The sequence below is a fragment of the Salvelinus namaycush genome, chromosome 20 (assembly GCF_016432855.1).
Source record: "Salvelinus namaycush isolate Seneca chromosome 20, SaNama_1.0, whole genome shotgun sequence".
Lineage (NCBI taxonomy): Eukaryota > Metazoa > Chordata > Actinopteri > Salmoniformes > Salmonidae > Salvelinus > Salvelinus namaycush.
In genome coordinates this window covers 9,449,708-9,468,262 of record NC_052326.1, presented here as the reverse complement: position 1 = coordinate 9,468,262, position 18,555 = coordinate 9,449,708, and the positions used below count along the sequence as shown (strand labels likewise).

Here is an 18,555-nt window from a genome sequence, read left to right as displayed (position 1 = left end):
CTGCCATTCCTTGCTCACACACTCTTTTTCAGTTCTGCCCACAAATGTTCTACAGGATTGAGGTCAGGGCTTTGTGATGATGGCCACTCAAATACCTTGACTTTGTTGTCCTTAAGCCATTTTGCCACAACTTTGGAAGTATGCTTGGGGTCAATGTCCATTTGGAAGACCAATTTGCGACCAAGCTTTAACTTCCTGACTGATGTCTTGAGATGTTGCTTCAATATATCCACATAATTTTCCTACCTCATGATGCCATCTATTTTGTGAAGTGCACCAGTCCCTCCCGCAGCAAACCCCACAACATGATGCTGCCACCGCCAGGCTTCACGGTTGGGATGGTGTTCTTCGGCTTGCAAGCGTCCCCCTTTTCCTCCAAACATAACGATGGTCATTATGGCCAAACAGTTCTATTTTTGTCTCATCAGACCAGAGGACATTTCTCCAAAAAGTACGATCTTTGTCCCCATGTGCATTTGCAAACCGTAGTCTGGCTTTTTTTAATGGCGGTTTTGGAGCAGTGGTTTCTTCCTTGCTGAGCGTCCTTTCAGGTTATGTCGATATAGGACTCATTTTACTGTGGATATAGATACTTTTGTACCTGTTTCCTCCAGCATCTTCACAAGGTTCTTTGCTGTTGTTCTGGGATTGATTTGCACTTTTTGCACCAAAGTACGTTCATCTCTAGGAGACAGAACGCGTCTCCTTCCTGAGCGGTATGACAGCTGCGTGGTCCCATGGTGTTTATACTTGCGTACTATTGTTTGTATAGATGAACATGGTACCTTCCGGCGTTTGGAAATTGCTCCCAAGGATTAACCAGACCTATGGAGGTCTACAACTTTTTTTCTGGAGGTCTTAGCTGATTTCTTTTGATTTTCCCATGATGTCAAGCAAAGAGGCACTAAGTTTGAAGGTAGGCCTTGAAATACATCCACAGGTACACCTCCAATTGACTCAAATGATGTCAATTAGCAATCAGAAACTTCTAAAGCCTAGACATCATTTTGTGGGATTTTCCATGCTGTTTAAACACACAGTCAACTTTGTGTATGTAAACTTCTGACCCACTGGAATTGTGATACAGTGAATTGAATTTTTGGAAAAATAACTTGTCCTGCAAAGTAGATGTCCTAACTGACTTGCCAAAATTATAGTTAGTTAACAAGAAATTTGTGGAGTGGTTGAAAAACGAGTTTTAATGACTCCAACCTAAGTGCATGTAAACTTCCGACTTCAACTGTACAATTGCTCACCAAGGCAAAATAGTTTTAGATGGCTTTTTTCACTCACACATGTCATTTGCTCAAGCACACACACATCCATCCATTTGCTTAACTCATCCAGCAGTCCTTACTCACTGAGGTGTGTTGAAAGAAAACTAAAAACAGCTGTGTAGTAGTATGATTTCTTTTTTTTAGGATTTATAGCACTCATTATGTAGCATTTACACATGCAGATCTCAGGAGGGTGCTGATGATGTTGGTAGGGGGTTATTCGCTGGGGTAGGTGCATCCTTGTTCTCTCTGTAGCTTGTGTTTTAGTGGATTGGGGCAAGGAAGAGGGTTGTCTGGAGTCTGTATGAAATATGTCACTCCCCTCTCCGGTGCCCCTGCCTCAACATTCCCAGGTCAGTTCAGCACCGCCTGGATCTCCCATCTTTCTAACTCTGCCCAAACGGATAGGGGCCATGAATACCCTGGGGAGAGACACAGAACACAGTCAAATGCATGGTATGAGATCAGTAAAGTGAAATGCTAAGAACGTGGTCGATAGAAATGCATTGTGTAGAACAAATATGAGATTGCCTGTCGCTTAGAATAGGGAATCGTATAAGCGCCGTTCATTACATTTCGATCTGAAAATTCTTACACTGGGGCATTGGGACAACAGTACTTCCCCCCCCCCCCCGCTACACTGGAGGTGTAACTTTTTCCCGGCATGAGCAGTGTGGGCCGCTCTATCACGTTGTTCTCGGGTGGGAGCTGCGTGTAGCAAATCTTGAAATTAGAACCGGTGCGCAATTTTACGCTGAACGGCGCATGCCTCCTGCGGAGTCGGCGTGCTCACGGCCAGGTTTTCATTGAATTTAATAGGGGTTTCTCAAGGTTTGTAAAAGTTACGTGTCCGGTGTCGCAGGCCAGTAAGGAAGCAGCACCCTCCTGAACAGGGCAAGCCCTTACATAAAGCACATCTGTATCCCTCAGAAAGATAAGCTCCGCAGTACCTCAGTCCATTATTGAGTCAATAAAAGCTGTGAATGAGCAACAGAGGCATGGGTTTCTGTAAAGTCAGGTGTACCCAGCCAGGAGTGGCAGTACATTTACAGTCTGGAATAAAAAAAAAAATGGCTAGCTATAACAGAAGTATGAGGTGATTTCGAGCAGGCACGGACACACACATATCCAAGCATCTCTGAGGGCTATATGGTGGCAAACTGGCGAGGGTTATCATCATATATACAGGTAAATCCATAAAAACAATAAAATAACTTGCATCATTAAAGGCAATAAACTTGGCAAAGCAGGTGGAGTACAGCAGCTGTAGTGGTGGATGTTGCTCGGTGAGGATATTGTAACCACGAACTGTCATATAGGGATGATTATCCAGACACAGATTAGGACTACAAGGAGAACCTCCATTGAGATTGCTTTAGTCCAAGACTTAAAAAAAGGCCAATGCAGCCGTGTTTCTCAATATCAATTCATTTCTCGTTAACAATTAAGAACTATGGATGAATATTTTCCCAAAAATCTACCACATTTCAATACCAAGAATAATTCATATTTATACCGAGTGTAACGAGTGTGCCCTGAGAGTCGGGAAGCAAGTTCAGGGAGTGAGTGTTTTTATAAATAAAAGAAACAATGAACACGAAACAAACACACCGACATGAAAACAGAGTCAATAACGCCTGAGGAAAGAACCGAGGGGAGTGACAGATATAGGGAAGATAATCAAGGAGGTGATGGAGTCCAGGTGAGTGTCATGAGGCGCAGGTGCGCGAGACGATGGTGACAGGTGTGTGGGATAATCAGCAGCCTGATGACCTAGAGGCCGGAGAGGGAGTATACGTGACAGAGAGTCCCGGGAAATACCACAAAAATATGGTTACTATGCCAGGGTTCTCCCAAAATATATAAAGACTTCACCGGAAGTGAAACTGATATTTAGTAATGATACAGTAACTTTGATTGCCAGTGACATTGTTGTGAATTGCGAAAGATGGCGTTCATAAATTCTGAGCATTATTCATTCATTCAGGCATAGGGCGCACCCCGAATAGGCTATAGCGTTGTCGAATCATACAAACTTTGTAACGGCGGTCAAACAAAAGTCAAAATGATCAAAGGTGAGAGAATATCTCCTATTTGGCAAAATCGATATTATTATTATAATACAAATCAACTCACGAATAACGGAGACGACTGGAGGTAATTGTTTAAATATCAAGGTATTTTAACAGGGACCAACTCTGCTTTTAAAAAAAACTAAAATTGACCTAGGCGCTCATATGGGCAGCAATAAGAGAGAGAGTGCAGAGAAGCAGGATAAATGTTATAGCGGTATTTTGACATGCATAGGCGAGACGTGCTTTGATAATGCAACCTATGGATTACAGAATAAAGTTAGGTATTTAATGCGAGACAGGAGTCAGGATTTTGGGATTGGCACAATAGGAAAATAGCCTAGGCTCTATATAAAAAAAAAAAGACGACAACGTGAGTCAACATATAAATATACACTGGATTTAGGCTACATTATAGCACACTGAATGTTTCTGATCAGTGATAGTTAATTAATTTTTTTGCTCATCTACCACATGTCCTGCCAGAGACCAAATAAATAGAGATTCAGTGACACAAAATCACATTGATTGATTATCAGACAAGTCACAGGCTTTTGGTTGGGAGTAGGACAGGCTACTACATGAGTGAAGAGCAAGCAGACTTGTTCAAAATGTTATCAGCTAATATACAGTGGCAAGAAAACCCTTTGGAATTACCTGGATTTCTGCCTAAATTGGTCATCAAATTTGATCTGATCTTTATCTAAGTCACAACAATAGACAAACATAGTGGGCATAAACTAATAACACAAAAATTATTGAATTTCTTATTGTCTATATTGATTATATCATATAAAAATTCAGTGTAGGTTGTAAAAGTATGTGAACCCCTAGGCTAATGACTTCTCAAAAAGCTAATTGGAGTCAGGAGTCAGCTAACCTAGAGTCCAATCAATGAGATGAGATATGTTGGTTAGAGCTGCCTTGCCCTATGAAAAATATAAAAAATACAAATTAAAACAAAATTTGAGTTTGCTATTCACAAGAAGCATTGCCTGATGTGAACCATGCGTCGAACAAAAGAGATCTCAGAAGACCTAAGAATTGTTGACTTGCATAAAGCTGGAAAGGATTACAAAAGTATCTCTAAAAGCCTTGATGTTCATCATTCCACAAAATGTCTAGAAATTGATAAAGTTCAGCACTGTTGCTATTCTCCCTAGGAGTGGCCGTCCTGCAAAGATGACTGCAAGAGCACAGCGCAGAATGCTCAATGAGGTTAAGAAGAATCCTAGAGTGTCAGTTAAAGACTTACAGACATCTCTGGAACATGCTAACATCTCTGTTGACGAGTCTACGATACGTAAAACACTAAACAAGAATGATGTTCATGGGAGGACAACACGGAAGAAGCCACTTCTGTCTAAAAAAAACATTGCTGCACGGCTGAAGTTTGCAAAAGTGCAACTGGATGTTCCCAAGCGCTACTGTCAAAATATTCTGTGGACAGATGAAACTACAGTTGAGTTGTTCGGATGGAACACACACACACGACTGTGTGAAAAAAAAGAAAAGGCCCAGCACACCAACATCAAAACCTCATCCCAACTGTAAAGGTTGTTTGGAGCTGCTTTGCTGCCTCAGGGCCTGGACAGCTTGCTATTGTCAACGGAAAAATGAATTCAAGTTTATCAAGACATTTTGCAGGAGAATATTAGGCTGTCTGCCAATTGAAGCTCAACAGAAGTTGGGTGACGCAACAGGACAACGACCCAAAACACAGAAGTAAAATCAACAACAGAATGGCTTCAACAGAAGAAAATACGCCTTCTGGAGTGACCCAACCCTGACCTCAACCCGATTGAGATGCTGTGGCATGACCTCAAGAGAGCAGTTCACACCAGACATCCCAAGAAAATTGCTGAAACTGAAACAGTTTTGCAAAGAGGAATGATACAAAATTCCTCCTGACCGTTGTGCAGGTCTGATCCGCAACTACAGAAAACGTTTGGTTGAGGTTATTGCCAAAGGAGGGTCAACCAGTTATCAAATCCAAGGGTTCACATACCTCATCCACCCTGCACTGTGAATGTTTACACAGTGTTTTCAATAAAGACAAAACATATAATTGTTCGCGTTATTAGTTTAAGCAGACCGTTTGTCTATTATTGTGACCTAGATGAAGATCAGATAACATTTCATGACCAATTTATGCAGAAATCCAGGTATTTCCAAAGGGTTCACATACTTTTTCTTGCCAATGTATGAGCAAACTAGAATAAAATATGATCATTAGTACTTAGCTAATATTTCCCCAGCCTAATTGTTACCAAATATCCATACAGAGATTCAGTGAAAAATCTAACAGATTTGTTACACACAATTAGTATAACAGTTGGATACAACTTTAGGAGTTGCAGTATAAGCAACAATTTGAATTTCATTTCATTTCTGTGATGGCGGAACAGGCCTGGGCTCGGGCTTCTGCTCACCGGGCTTGGATCAGAATAGCATTTTCAGTTCTAATTAGAACTTTAAACTGCATTTGGGTCTTGTGTGCAGTCCGACAGTTTCAATTATGCATGTGCTTTGAATTTTTGGCGACTTTGTGTGAAGTAAATCCGCTAGGCTAAAGGCTTCCATGTGACAACCTGTTTAGATAATGTGCCATTACATTTTTTGCCAAACTGCTGCGGTGCATGTTGTATATTTTGTGGAATTACGTTAGTGCCACATTGGGGGGAAATGTGGTAATTTCCCAGATCTTGTCATAAAAAAATAAAAATAATTCAGGAAATGTGAAGAGTGGTTATGGGATCCAGGTTACTGGTGTTAATACCTATTAAGTACACACATAACCGTTCAAAAGTTTGGGTCACTTAGAAATGTCCTTCTTTTTGAAAGAAAAATACATTTTTTGTCCATTAAAATAGCACCAATTTGATCAGAAGTACAGTATAGACATTGTTAAAGTTGTAAATGACTATTGTAGCTGGAAACAGTAGATTAAAAAAATAAAAATGGAATATCTACATGGGCCTCTGTACACCCATTATCAGCAACCACCACTCCTGTGATCCTATGGCATGTTGTGTTAGCTAATCCAAGTTCATAATTTTAAAAGGCTAATTGATCATTAGAAAACCCTTTTGCAATTATGTTAGCACAACTGAAAACTGTTGTGCTGATTTTAAAGAAGCAATAAAACTGGCCTTCTTTAGACTAGTTGAGTATCTGGAGCATCAGCATTTGTGGGTTCGATTACAGGCTCAAAATGGCCAGAAACAAAGAACTTTCTTCTGAAACTCGTCAGTCCATTCTTGTTCTGAGAAATGAAGGCTATTCCATGCGAGAAATTGCCAAGAAACTGAAGATCTTGTACAACGCTGTGAACTACTTCCTTCACAGAACAGTGCAAACTGGCTCTAACCAGAAAAGAAAGTGGTGTGGGAGGCCCTGGTGCACAACTGAGCAAGAGGACAAGTACATTAGTGTCTAGTTTGAGACACAGACGCCTCACAAGTCCTCAACTGGCAGCTTCATTAAATAGTACCCGCAAAACACCAGTCTCAACGTCAACAGTAAAGAGGCGACTCCGGTATGCTGGCCTTCTAGGCAGAGTAGCAAAGAAAAAGCCATATCTCAGACTGGCAAAAAATAAAAAAATAAATAAGATGGGCAAAATAACACAGACACTGGACAGAGGAACTCTGCCTAGAAGGCCAGCATCCCGGAGTCGCCTCTTCACTGTTGACTTTGAGACTGGTGTTTCACGGGTACTACACTCAGCAAAAAAAGAAACGTCCCTTTTTCAGGACCTTGTCTTTCAAAAATAAAAAAATCCAAATAACTTCAGATCTTCATTGTAAAGGGTATAAACACTGTTTCCCGTGCTTATTCAATAAACAATTAATGAACTGACACCTGTGCAACGGTTGTTAAGACATTAACAGCTTACAGATGGTAGGCAATTAAGTCACAGTTATGAAAACTTAGGACACTAAAGAGGCCTTTGTACTGACTCTGAAAAACACCAAAAGAAAGATGCCCAGGGTCCCTGCTCATCCGAATGAACGTGCCTTAGGCATGCTACAAGGAGGCATGAGAACTGCAGATGTGGCCAGGGCAATAAATAGCAATGTCCGTACTGTGAGACGCCTAAGACAGCGCTACAGGGAGACAGGACGGACAGCTGATCGTCTTCGCAGTGGCAGACCACGTGTAACAACACCTGCTCAGGATCGATACACACCTGCGGAACAGGTACAGGATGGCAACAACAACTGCCCGAGTTACATCAGGAACGCACAATCCCTCCATCAGTGCTCAGACTGTCCGCAATAGGCTGAGAGAGGCTGGACTGAGGGCTTGTAGGCCTGTTGTAAGGCAGGTCCTCAACAGACATCACCGGCAACAACGTCGCCTATGGGCACAAACCCACCGTCGCTGGACCAGACAGGACTGGCAAAAAGTGCTCTTCACTGATGAGTCGCGGTTTTGTCTCACCAGGGGTGATGGTCGGATTCGCGTTTATCGTCGAAGGAATGAGTATTACACCGAGGCCTGTACTCTGGAGCGGGATCGATTTGGAGGTGGAGGGTCCGTCATGGTCTGGGGCGGTGTGTCACAGCATCATCGGACTGAGCTTGTTGTCATTGCATGCAGGCAATCAACGCTGTGCGTTACAGGGAAGACATCCTCCTCCCTCATGTGGTACTTATCCTGCAGGCTCATCCTGACAACCCTCCAGCATGACAATGCCACCAGCCATACTTCTTTTTCTGTGCGTGATTTCCTGCAACACAGAAATGTCAGTGTTCTGCTATGGCCAGCGAAGAGCCCGGATCTCAAATCCCATTCAGCACGTCTGGGACCTGTTGGATCAGAGGGTGAGGGCTAGGGCCATTCCACCTAGAAATGTCTGGGAACTTACAGGTGCCTTGGTGGGAGAGTGGGGTAACATCTCACAGCAAGTACTGGCAAATCTGCTGCAGTCCATGAGGAGGAGATGCACTGCAGTACTTAATGTAGCTGGTGGCCACACCAGATACCGACTTATTTAGGGACACATATAGGGACACATTATTCCATTTCTGTTAGTCACATGTCTGGAACGTGTTCAGTTCATGTCTCAGTTGTTGAATCTTGTTATGTTCATACAAATATTTACGCATGTTAAGTTTGTTGAAAACAAACGCAGTTGACAGTGAGAGGACATTTATTTCTTTGCTGAGTTTATTTAATGAAGCTGCCAGTTGAGGACTTGTAAGGCATCTGTTTCTCAAACTAGACACTAATGTACTTGTTCTCTTGCTCAGTTGTCCTCTTTCTATTCTGGTTAGAGACAGTTTTCTCTGTTCTGTGAAGGGAATAGTACACAGCGTTGTACGAGATCTTCAGTTTCTTGGCAATTTCTCGCATGGAATAACCTTCATTTCTCAGAACAAGAATAGACTGATGAGTTTCAGAAGTCCTTTGTTTCTGGCCATTTCGAGCCTGTAATCGAACCCACAAATGCTAATGCTCCAGATACTTAACTAGTCTAAAGAAGGCCAGTTTTATTGCTTCTTTAAAATCAGCACAACAGTTTTCAGTTGTGCTAACATAATTGCAAAGGGGTTTTCTAATGATCAATTAGACGTTTAAAATGATGACCTTGGATTAGCTAAAACATGCCATTGGAATACAGGAGTGATGGTTACAGATAATGGGCCTCTCTACGCTTTTAATCATTTCCAGCTACAATAGTCATTTACAACATTAACAAAGCTACACTGTATTTCTGATCAATTTTATGTTATTTTAATGGACAAAAAAAAAAGACAAAAAAAAGTGCGCTTTTCTTTCAAAAACAAGCACATTTCTTAGTGACCCAAAACTTTTGAAATGTAGTGTATATACACACACAAAAGTATGTTGACACCCCTTCAAATTAGTGGATTCGGATATTTCAGCCACACCCGTTGGTGATGGGTGTATAATAAAAAATATATAAATGAATTGATCACACAGCCATGCAATCTCTAAAGACAAACATTGGCAGTAGAATGGCCTTCCTGAAGAGATCAGTGACTTTCAACATGGCACTGTCATAGGTTGCCACCTTTCCAACAAGTCAGTTTGTCAGGACTGCTCTGCTAGAGCTGCCCTGGTCAACTAAGTGCTGTTATTGTGAAGTGGAAACGTCTAGGAGCAACAACAGCTCAGCCATGAAGTGGTAGGCCACAGAAGCTCACAGAACGGGACCGCCGAGTGCTGAAGTGTGTAGCGCGTAAAAATAGTATGTCCTGAGTTACAACACTCACTACCGAGTTCCAAACTGTCTCTGGAAGCAACACCAGCACAATAACTGTTTGTCAGGAGCTTCATGAAATGGGTTTCCATGGCCGAGCAGCCGCACACAAGCCTAAGATCACCATGCGCAATGCCAAGCTTTGGCTGGAGTGGTGTAAAGCTCTCCCACATTGGACTCTAGAGCAATAGAAACGCGTTCTCTGGAGTGATGAATCACGCTTCACCATCTGGAAGGCCGACGGACAAATCTGAGTTTGGCAGATTTGGCCCTTTCCTGTTTCAGCATGACAATGCCCCCGTACACAAAGTGAGGTCCATACAGAAATAGTTTGTTGAGATCGGTGTGGAAGAACTTGACTGGCCTGCACAGAGCCTTGCCCTCAACCCCATCAAACACCTTTGGGATGAATTGGAACGCCGACTGTGAGCCAGGCCTAATCGCTCAACATCAGTGCCTGACCTCACTAATGTCCTTGTGCTGAATGGAAGCAAGTCCCCGCAGCAATGTTTCAACATCTAGCGGAAAGCCTTCTCAGAAGAGTGGAGGCTGTTATAGCAGCAAAGGGGGACCAACTCCATATTAAGGCCCATTATTTATTTTTTTATGAGATGTTCGCCGAGCAGGTGTCCACATACTTTTGTTAATGTAGTGTACCTTACCATGATTGTTTTTAATAGCAGAGAAGCATAAATATTGCGCCCCCCATGCACTTACCACAAATACCTTGTTTGCTAAGTTAGCCGTATTGTAAATCCCTCTCAGTTACTCTTTTGATGTATCGTCATTAGCACAGTATACATTATCTACGTTTTTGCGCCAAGACGCCAGCAATTTGAAAAAGTTGAATTTGATTGTGCCGATTTACTCGTGCACTGAATCGTGTCGTCCGCTGTAGTTTCAAAACTCTGTGGATAGTGCTAAAAAATATATTTCTGAATTCTGACATCTTTATGCACCTTTGCAATTAAAATGGGCAAAAAGAAACACAAAATAGCTTCTTAGCAAAAGGGCAATTTCTCAAGCAAGAATTTCGCTAGGACTGTCAGAGTGGTCTGAGAGGGAAACTGAAAATGAGTTGCGCTCTAGCCAACAGCTCGCAGATACAGTGCGGGTATAGACTACATCATGAGATTATTATGGACAAAAGAGTGAAATTACTTGTATTTGTCAAACGGCAGCCAAGCGTCGATCGCCGTGTCACCAGGTTAAGACCCTCGATAATTATTGGAAAGGAGCATCAAGCTCATCACCGTGCACTTTCACCACCCTGTGAAGTTCATCCTAACTTAGTTAATCTGTAGCCTAATAACTTCAGTTTCATACACATGCTACGTTAGGTTGTTAAAATACTGTACCCCTGAAAACCAGAAACATCCACTTTCTGCCAACGAGCGGTAGCCTAATAAACTGCATGCTTTCCCGAACAATCAGTCTGTGCTACAATTCAAAGCAGCGCTCTATTGTGTTTTACACACTACCAAACACACATTCTGTAACTGTACAGTAGTGGCAACGCCTGGAAAAATGGCGAACTTCACTAACACTGTAATTTTGTGACAACAAAAACACTATATTGAATTAGAGGTTTCAAAGTCAGCCATGAAGAAAGATGTTTTTAATCCACATCCAAACATGGCACTGAAAACAAAAACCAAAAAAACCTCAAGAAATATTGTAATAACTTCTCACACAAGAGGCCCGATGTTTAAGCAGAAAACAATGAGGAGTGGACGTCACCTTGTTTCGAGGCAAGCCAAACTTGGTTCATCAATTCATACATACCTGACTGTAAGTCACTACTGATAGATTGCTTTGGAGCCCATTCGATGCTCTATTTACAGAATTGTGAGACAGTCCGTTTTGATCTTGCTGGATGGCGTCCTGTGTGCCCTCCCAGGCTCCTCCAGGGTCTTTCAAGTTGTTGTGGTCTCCGGCGTTGTGTTTGCTCTTCTGTGGCGAGGCGAAGGGGTTGAAGTCTCCCTCCACGTTGCGGTGCGGCTGCGTGTTGAACTCTGTCTCGAAGGAGGACAGCTGCTGTGTCACGCCCAACAGGCCCCCCACCTCTACACTGAGGATCACCCAGATCACGTCTGTGTGGACAGAGAGAGTGACGCACACCGGGCGTTAGGGGTGACGTGTTCTGTCCAGGAGACAGAGTGCTGTGAGTTAAATACCCCAATGCTCAGTAAATCAAGGATAAAAAGTCAAGTTGACCAATTTCAAGACATTGACCACTTAAAAATCTTGAAAAAGGACTTCACAGCTAAACGATTGCACACAAACGTATAACATGTTTAAAAGAAAAAAAGACTGCAGAGGTTAACGTGTCTGGATAATTTCTAGACTGAATTACACCCTTATGGAAAAAATGTGTCCACAAAACAGTGCATCTGCGCTGTTTGGGACATACCTCCGTAAAACTGTCCTGTGGCTGTGCACATCCTCCATTGGCCCTGGTACATGCCAGGTGACGCAGGGCTGTGCATCTGCACACTGACGTCTGAGATCTCCTGGGGCTCTAGACAGCGCACCATCACCATGTTGATGTGGCCAAACTGGTCCCCTCCAATGTACTTCAGACATACCCCAGGTGGCCAGGACTCTGCACCTGTGAAACACACAGACAAAGATATTTCATACACATTTTTAAAGACCGAAAGCTCCCTTGCCAACCATACAGTCAGTTACTCATACCTTACCTGCACCACACACACACGTTTACAGCCAGTGGTTTCCAGGTCTGACATTGCAGTGAAGGTTTTTCTTCTTTTGTGACTGAATCATACGTATGGTGATATGAACTGGATGAATAAAAGGTAACCCCCACCTGTGTTCTGTATCCTCCAGGTCTTTGTGAACGGTGTGTCGGGGGGAACAGACTCTCCCTCACCAATCGTCACATCCTCCAAAAAGGACATGGATGATGTGTTGATGCTGGGACTCTCAACGTCATAATATGCACCGATGGCTGCCTGTAGATTCCTGTTTTAATGGCAAAAGACATTGAGGAGAGTGGGTGAGTCAATGCCATGTTGAAATTAGCAAGTATTCAACCTGATCTAGTTTCTGAAACTACTTCACAACAACCATTTAAAAATATATATATATATTTAATAAGTATCTTGCTGATAATGATTTTCCCTGGCAAAAATATGAGTCAAGGTAATTTCAGGGTTGTTTTATTTTGTTCAGTGATAAAGTCGTGATCACTAGCCTAACATAGCTCACTACCAATCAAATGACGTCATCATATCACAAACACTTGCTAGCTAGGTGTTCAAAAATGTACTCCTGGAGCTTGCACATGGTTGTTTAGCTGGACCACAAAAAAATACAAGTTAAATTGAGATGGAAACCCATTTTTCAGCTCTACTGATGTTTAAAAATATATATTTTTTTATAAGAAGTATTTTATAGGGAGTGTACCTACTACGGTATTGGCAAGTGTTAGCTACAGGGCATGTATAGCCTGCATGATGAAATTATTATGGACCAAAGAGCAAGATCATTTTTATTTGTCAAACAGCTGCCAAGCATCGATGATCATGTCACCAGAATAAGACCCTCGATAATTATTGGAAAGGAGCATCAAGCTCACCACTTGCGCCACCTGGCGAAGTTCATCTTACATTTGTTCAATCTGTAGCCTAATAAACTGCATGCTTTCCTGACTAGTCGTAATGGGAGGACCACACAACATGTCATCGCATGACTCCCAAGTTTACTTCAATATGATGGTTATTAAAGCAATATTTGCACATAAAAGCATTTCCACCTGCATTTCTCACATAATTCATTTTAACAACAAAAAGATTCCACCTTGTCTATCATGTTTTGTTGACAATCGGAAAGTTCATTTAAAAAGAAATTGCTGCTTCCATCAGACATGTCATGCCATTTTTTATCCAACATGGTCTTTACTGGCATAAAAATGTTGTTTTTTCATACGATACGACTTTACTCGCATAAAAACTGGATGGAAGTGTGGTTATTGAGTTGATTCGATGAATCTGGTCCAGGGAAAATGTTCACTGCATTAGTTTTGGAACCGGGCTGCCTCCCAGGCTTGAGCCAGGTGCCCCTGTTCAAATGCGCCGTTCAAATCAACTGGGAGCTGGTATATCTCCGACTTCCGACAGTGTGTTCAAGACAACTGGGTATTACTTGGGGGGGGGGGGAAATGGAGCAGCTGGGAAAAATAGTTAACGGTCATCCAACTCAGAATTCCAAGTCAGAACCTCTGGCATCTTTCTAGAAGATCAATGACCCCATGATTTTACCTCATTATTTTCCAAATTCCCAAGGTGCTTTCAAGACAACTGGGAATTCTGAAAAATACAAAGTCAAGTCATGAAGTCAGTGCTCTTCAGCTCAGAAAGTCAGAACTCTAGAAAGAGGCCCGAGTTCCTGAGTTGGAATTCCGAGTTAGATGACAGTTAAAATTGATCTTCCCCAGTTGGAGCTCATTTTTTCACAAGTTCCCAGTTGTCTTAAACTCAATGACGTCAGAAGTCAGAGATTTCAGAGTTCACAGTTGTTTTGAACACAGCATAATGAGTAGGATTCTGTGTTTACACATGCAATTGATTGCTTTTAACAATAACGCTGTATTTGCCTTCCCAATGAAAACTAGTTTTAAAATAAATTCTAACACACACGCACACAAAATGGACAACATATGTTGTATGCACCATGCTGCCTTGTTGACAACATGACCGAGCAGCGTATATTACTGTTTAATTTGAGAAAGGCGCTCCTCCCTCACCGCTTTTGCCCGTTCACGTCGCGGTCCATAGACCAGTGCCCCGCAGCATAATCGAATATATATCTGGCGTTAGCTACAGTTTCACATAACTAACGTAGCTATTGCCGCGTTCACATACTAATCGAAACTAGGAAACTCGGAAAAGTCTGACTTGTTAACTGGTTAGTTATACATGTGTAGCGTTCATCGAATCAGCAAATCGGAATTTTCCGAGTTCCGACTAGCACAAGAACACGGCATAATTCCCAGCAATGTCATAGCCAAATTCAAAGTATCAGCACAAGTAGATCTAGCTATAACTACATGAAAAAGAACGAGAGAGTCATCACACACACAACCACAATAAATGACAGCTAGCTCGCTTCTTTGGCACTCGTCAAAATTTAGCTAGCTACTAGCCAAGTTAGGCCCCACATCCACGAACTCACCAGTTGGTCATATCAAGGAAGAAGGCGCATCCTGCCGGGTTGAGTTGGAACCCCAGCAGTCTTTGGAACTCTGAGATGAGGACATCCTTGTCAGTGGTGCCCATACAGTTGAATTTCTGCATGAGCTCCGGGTCCAGGTCTATGTCCATGCCCTCCATCGGCAGGTCTACCGTGGCAGCGACGGCGGGGTCTCCTAATTTAAACCGAGGCCTTGTCCAGTCATAACAACCACTCCAACAACAATACATTTAATACGCATGGTGGGGCGCAACGTTTGACGTCGGTGCAATTGAACGTCACCTTGCGTCGCGGTGTGTGGGCCAAGGTGTGGACACAGAGTTTCTAAACCCAGAGACGCAAAAGCGCAAGCGTTCGAAGCAGACTAAGTAGACCAGGCCGGGGTTTGGGGATGGAGAAGTAAATGAAAGAAGTGAAAAAATATTCCTTATTTGTTCATTTTCTAAAGGCAAAACCTAGATTCGAGACAATGTCTTAAGTAGTTTGTGTTATTACTCGAAATTCGTCAAAAAACACTATCGAAGCAGTGCCTTTTGAGTTGACGGCCTGCACATGCGCAGTTCGTCACGAGGCGACCGTTAGACCAATGACGTTTTCTGCGCATGCGTTTAGCTAGCCAACGTCGCCATGACATCGCCTTCAAGCGTGATCGGGGATTTCTATTGGAGAAGCGTTTAAGCACAGATAGAACAACGAGACAGATATTTCACCAGATGTATAAAATGTGAAGCATCCGCTTGGCGTTTCCACTCACTACCAAATATGGCTGGCAGTGGGAGACGATGGAAGGAGATGGATTTTGGCTGAAATTCAGCACATTTTCTAATCGATGAAACATTGGATCTCAATACAGTTTTCTGTTCCCCAAGCTAGAATCCGTTATGAACAAAGTGGACTACGTTTAGCAGACTTTAACCTTTGCCAAAGTTGTAAAAAATTGCGTTGTTTAGGAGTGCAAATGCGAATTGAGTTATTGCACACGCGGAAATGTGCAGATATATGCTACAACAGGCTAATAGGATCTCGCTGGCTCGTGTTTGGTCCTGCCCACTATGACTAATGTGTTCCCATTAGAAACGACAGGCTGTGGTCTCTTGTTTAGTTATAAACATATTTGGTTTTAGCCTATCTTCATACTCTTCTGTCAAATCAAGCTTTATTTATACAGCACATTTCAGACATGGAATGCAACACAATGTGCTTCACAGGGAAAACAATGGAAATAAAAACTACAATATTTACTACATAGGCTATATTATTTAAATTATTTCAAGTCTAGCATACAAATAAATACATTGTGAAGCATTTGCAAATGTGACACAATAGGCTGGTAGGGACATATAGCGCTCAGCATTTAAATAACATTTCCTTGTATTATATCATTATAGTCTATATATTGCGCATATAGACTGTGACTTAGTTAGAATTAAATACAAAGTCAACAGAAAAAGACTTATTAGTGAATTTGAATTCATTTATAGAATTCATTTTTAGAAACATGAGTTTGGCCAGTGTGTGGCTACAGGCTCATGCGATGCTGCCTGCGAGCCGGCCAGCAGCGGTAAACACCCTTTTGGCCACTCTTGCCAGGCTGGGCAGAGATGCAGAGTTGTTTTATATTTATATAGATAGGCTCAAAGGTTTTTAGGCAAAACAACCCAATCAAAACGGAAAGCTCCTTGAACGTGAGAATATGTAGGCTAGTTGAGAACAAGTTCTCATTTACAACTGCGACTTGGCCGAGATAAAGCAAAGCAGTGCGACACAACAACACAGAGTTACACATGGAATAAACAAGCGTACAGTCAATAACACAATAGAAAACAATAAAGTCTATACAGTGTGTGCAAATGGCGTGAGGAGGTAAGGCAATAAATAGGCCATAGTAGCGAAGTAACTAGGTCCAAGAGGCATGGAGAGGCAGCCTTCAGTTAGTATGCCCCAGCCTCTGGAATAGCTAAACGTTTAAGAGATCTGATTTTTTGTTTATACATACTTTGTTACAATGACACAGTTATATACCCACCTCCTTCCTTTCATGTGCACATAGTTAGTACACCATCATCCTTTTGGGATAAGTGTATTTTCAGATACCACAATGATTCTTTAGTTGTGGACAGTACATCACCGCACTCCCTATCTTGCTCTTGGTCGTCATCTTTGTAAATCACCTTGATTTAGCCCCTGTGTGTTTTACTAACTTCTTTATGAAAATATTTAGGGAACTCCATGACAGTAGCTAAAGCAAGGGGCTATAGCAGCACACAAGTAGACTACAAATGCATGCCCTGAGCTCGTCAAGTGAGCTCTACTGGACTAGATGAGAAGGCCGACGCTCCAGTCTTTGGGAATCTCGCCCAACACTCCAGTCAAATTGGGCATGCTCAGCTCCGCTCACATACTCTGCTGGCAGGCTATTCCAGAGGCTGGGGGCATACCAACTGAAGGCTGCCTCTCCATGCTTCTTGGTCCTAGGCTTTGGGATAGTTAAAAGGCTAGTGTTAAAAGGCTAGTGCCTTAGAAGCACATCAGACATGTTTTGGGGTGCACAATCGGGGATTGATTTAAAACCAATAGAATAGTCTTAAAATTCATTCTAAAACTGTCTTTGGTGCAGACTTTTGATTAGGTAATCTGTTGCTATTCGAATTCTTATTTGTATTGGCTTTTCTTTAGCTAATGATGGTTTCAAAACAATAATCTGGGTCGTTCTAAGGAAAAATACAATTAAATAATCAGAGGTCCTTTATTGCATTAATGAATTAGACTAATCAACTACTCTCCACAGGGAAATCATAATTAGCAATGAGAAAAAGTATGTAAATTATTAGGCGGAACTATTTATGGTCAACCTTTGAATTTTCGAACAATTGAGAGTGGGAACACAGGCAGGGTTGCCATGTCCACAGTTTTCCTAATATTTGGTTACTTTGAAAACGATGTCACTGGTTAAAATGTTGCGAGGTTTATGCTATTTCTAAATTGCATCGTGGCCGCCATGGCATTTTGCACCCTTGACAACTACTGTGATTATAATTATTTGACCATGCTGGTCATTTATGAACATTTGAACATCTTGGCCATGTTCTGTTATAATCTCCACCTGGCACAGCCAGAAGAGGACTGGCCACCCCTCATAGCCTGGTTCCTCTCTAGGTTTCTTCCTAGGTTTTGGCCTTTCTAGGGAGTTTTTCCTAGCCACCGTGTTTCTACACCTGCAGTGCTTGCTGTTTGGGGTTTTAGGCTGGGTTTCTGTACAGCACTTTGAGATATCAGCTGATCTAAGAAGGGCTATATAAATAAATTTGATTTGATTTCTCTTATTTAAAAAATAAATCTCACTGTGACCTGCTGATGCTGACTATCAGGCTGTGAGCAGGCTGTGAGTGAGTAAGTGCATGAATGATGGGGAGGGCCGGAGGGGTGTGTATGTGCGTGTTGAGAGCACTGGTTGAGAGAGCGCTGCAGCAGGCAGCTGAGTCACGGAGACAGAGCACCACATGCGCGCTTGTGACAACTTTTTGCCAGTTGTAGGTAGGCTACTTCGATTGGTCATTATGGAGCCACCTATTTCCAACCCCTTTTCCATAAAATATATTACCAACATAATTAGAGCAGTAAAAATACATGTTTTGTCATACTCGTGGTATACGGTCTGATATGCCATGGCTGTCAGCCAATCAGTATTCAGGGCTCGAACCACCCAGCTTAATTATAGCAGTCAGAACAAGTTAAATTGATAATGATCTGGCTAGTTTAA

The 18,555-nt window shown here is 42.2% G+C and overlaps 1 protein-coding gene across 1 annotated transcript; it reads right to left on the bottom strand.

Moving 5' to 3' along the window:
* Nucleotides 1–1,181: 1,181 nt before the first annotated feature.
* LOC120065011 (protein ILRUN) lies at nucleotides 1,182–15,452 on the bottom strand. The gene is made up of 5 exons (XM_039015651.1): nucleotides 14,778–15,452; nucleotides 12,412–12,566; nucleotides 11,995–12,192; nucleotides 11,367–11,674; nucleotides 1,182–1,699 (listed from the first exon to the last, which is right to left on the bottom strand). The coding sequence occupies exons 1-5, from the start codon at nucleotides 15,023–15,025 to the stop codon at nucleotides 1,664–1,666; spliced, it is 945 nt and encodes a 314-aa protein (XP_038871579.1). The 5' UTR covers nucleotides 15,026–15,452; the 3' UTR covers nucleotides 1,182–1,663.
* Between the last annotated feature and the right edge of the window lie 3,103 nt (nucleotides 15,453–18,555).

Excerpts from the sequence above, each read along its gene's own strand:
- LOC120065011 (XM_039015651.1), bottom strand. The coding sequence starts at position 15,025 with ATGTATTGTTGTTGGAGTGGTTGTTATGACTGGACAAGGCCTCGGTTT. Across the intron at positions 12,567-14,777 it reads TTCCTTGATATGACCAACTG|GAATCTACAGGCAGCCATCG; the intron begins GTGAGTTCGTGG and ends CCATTAAAACAG. Across the intron at positions 1,700-11,366 it reads CAGTAGTGACTTACAGTCAG|GGTATTCATGGCCCCTATCC; the intron begins GTATGTATGAAT and ends GTCTCTCCCCAG.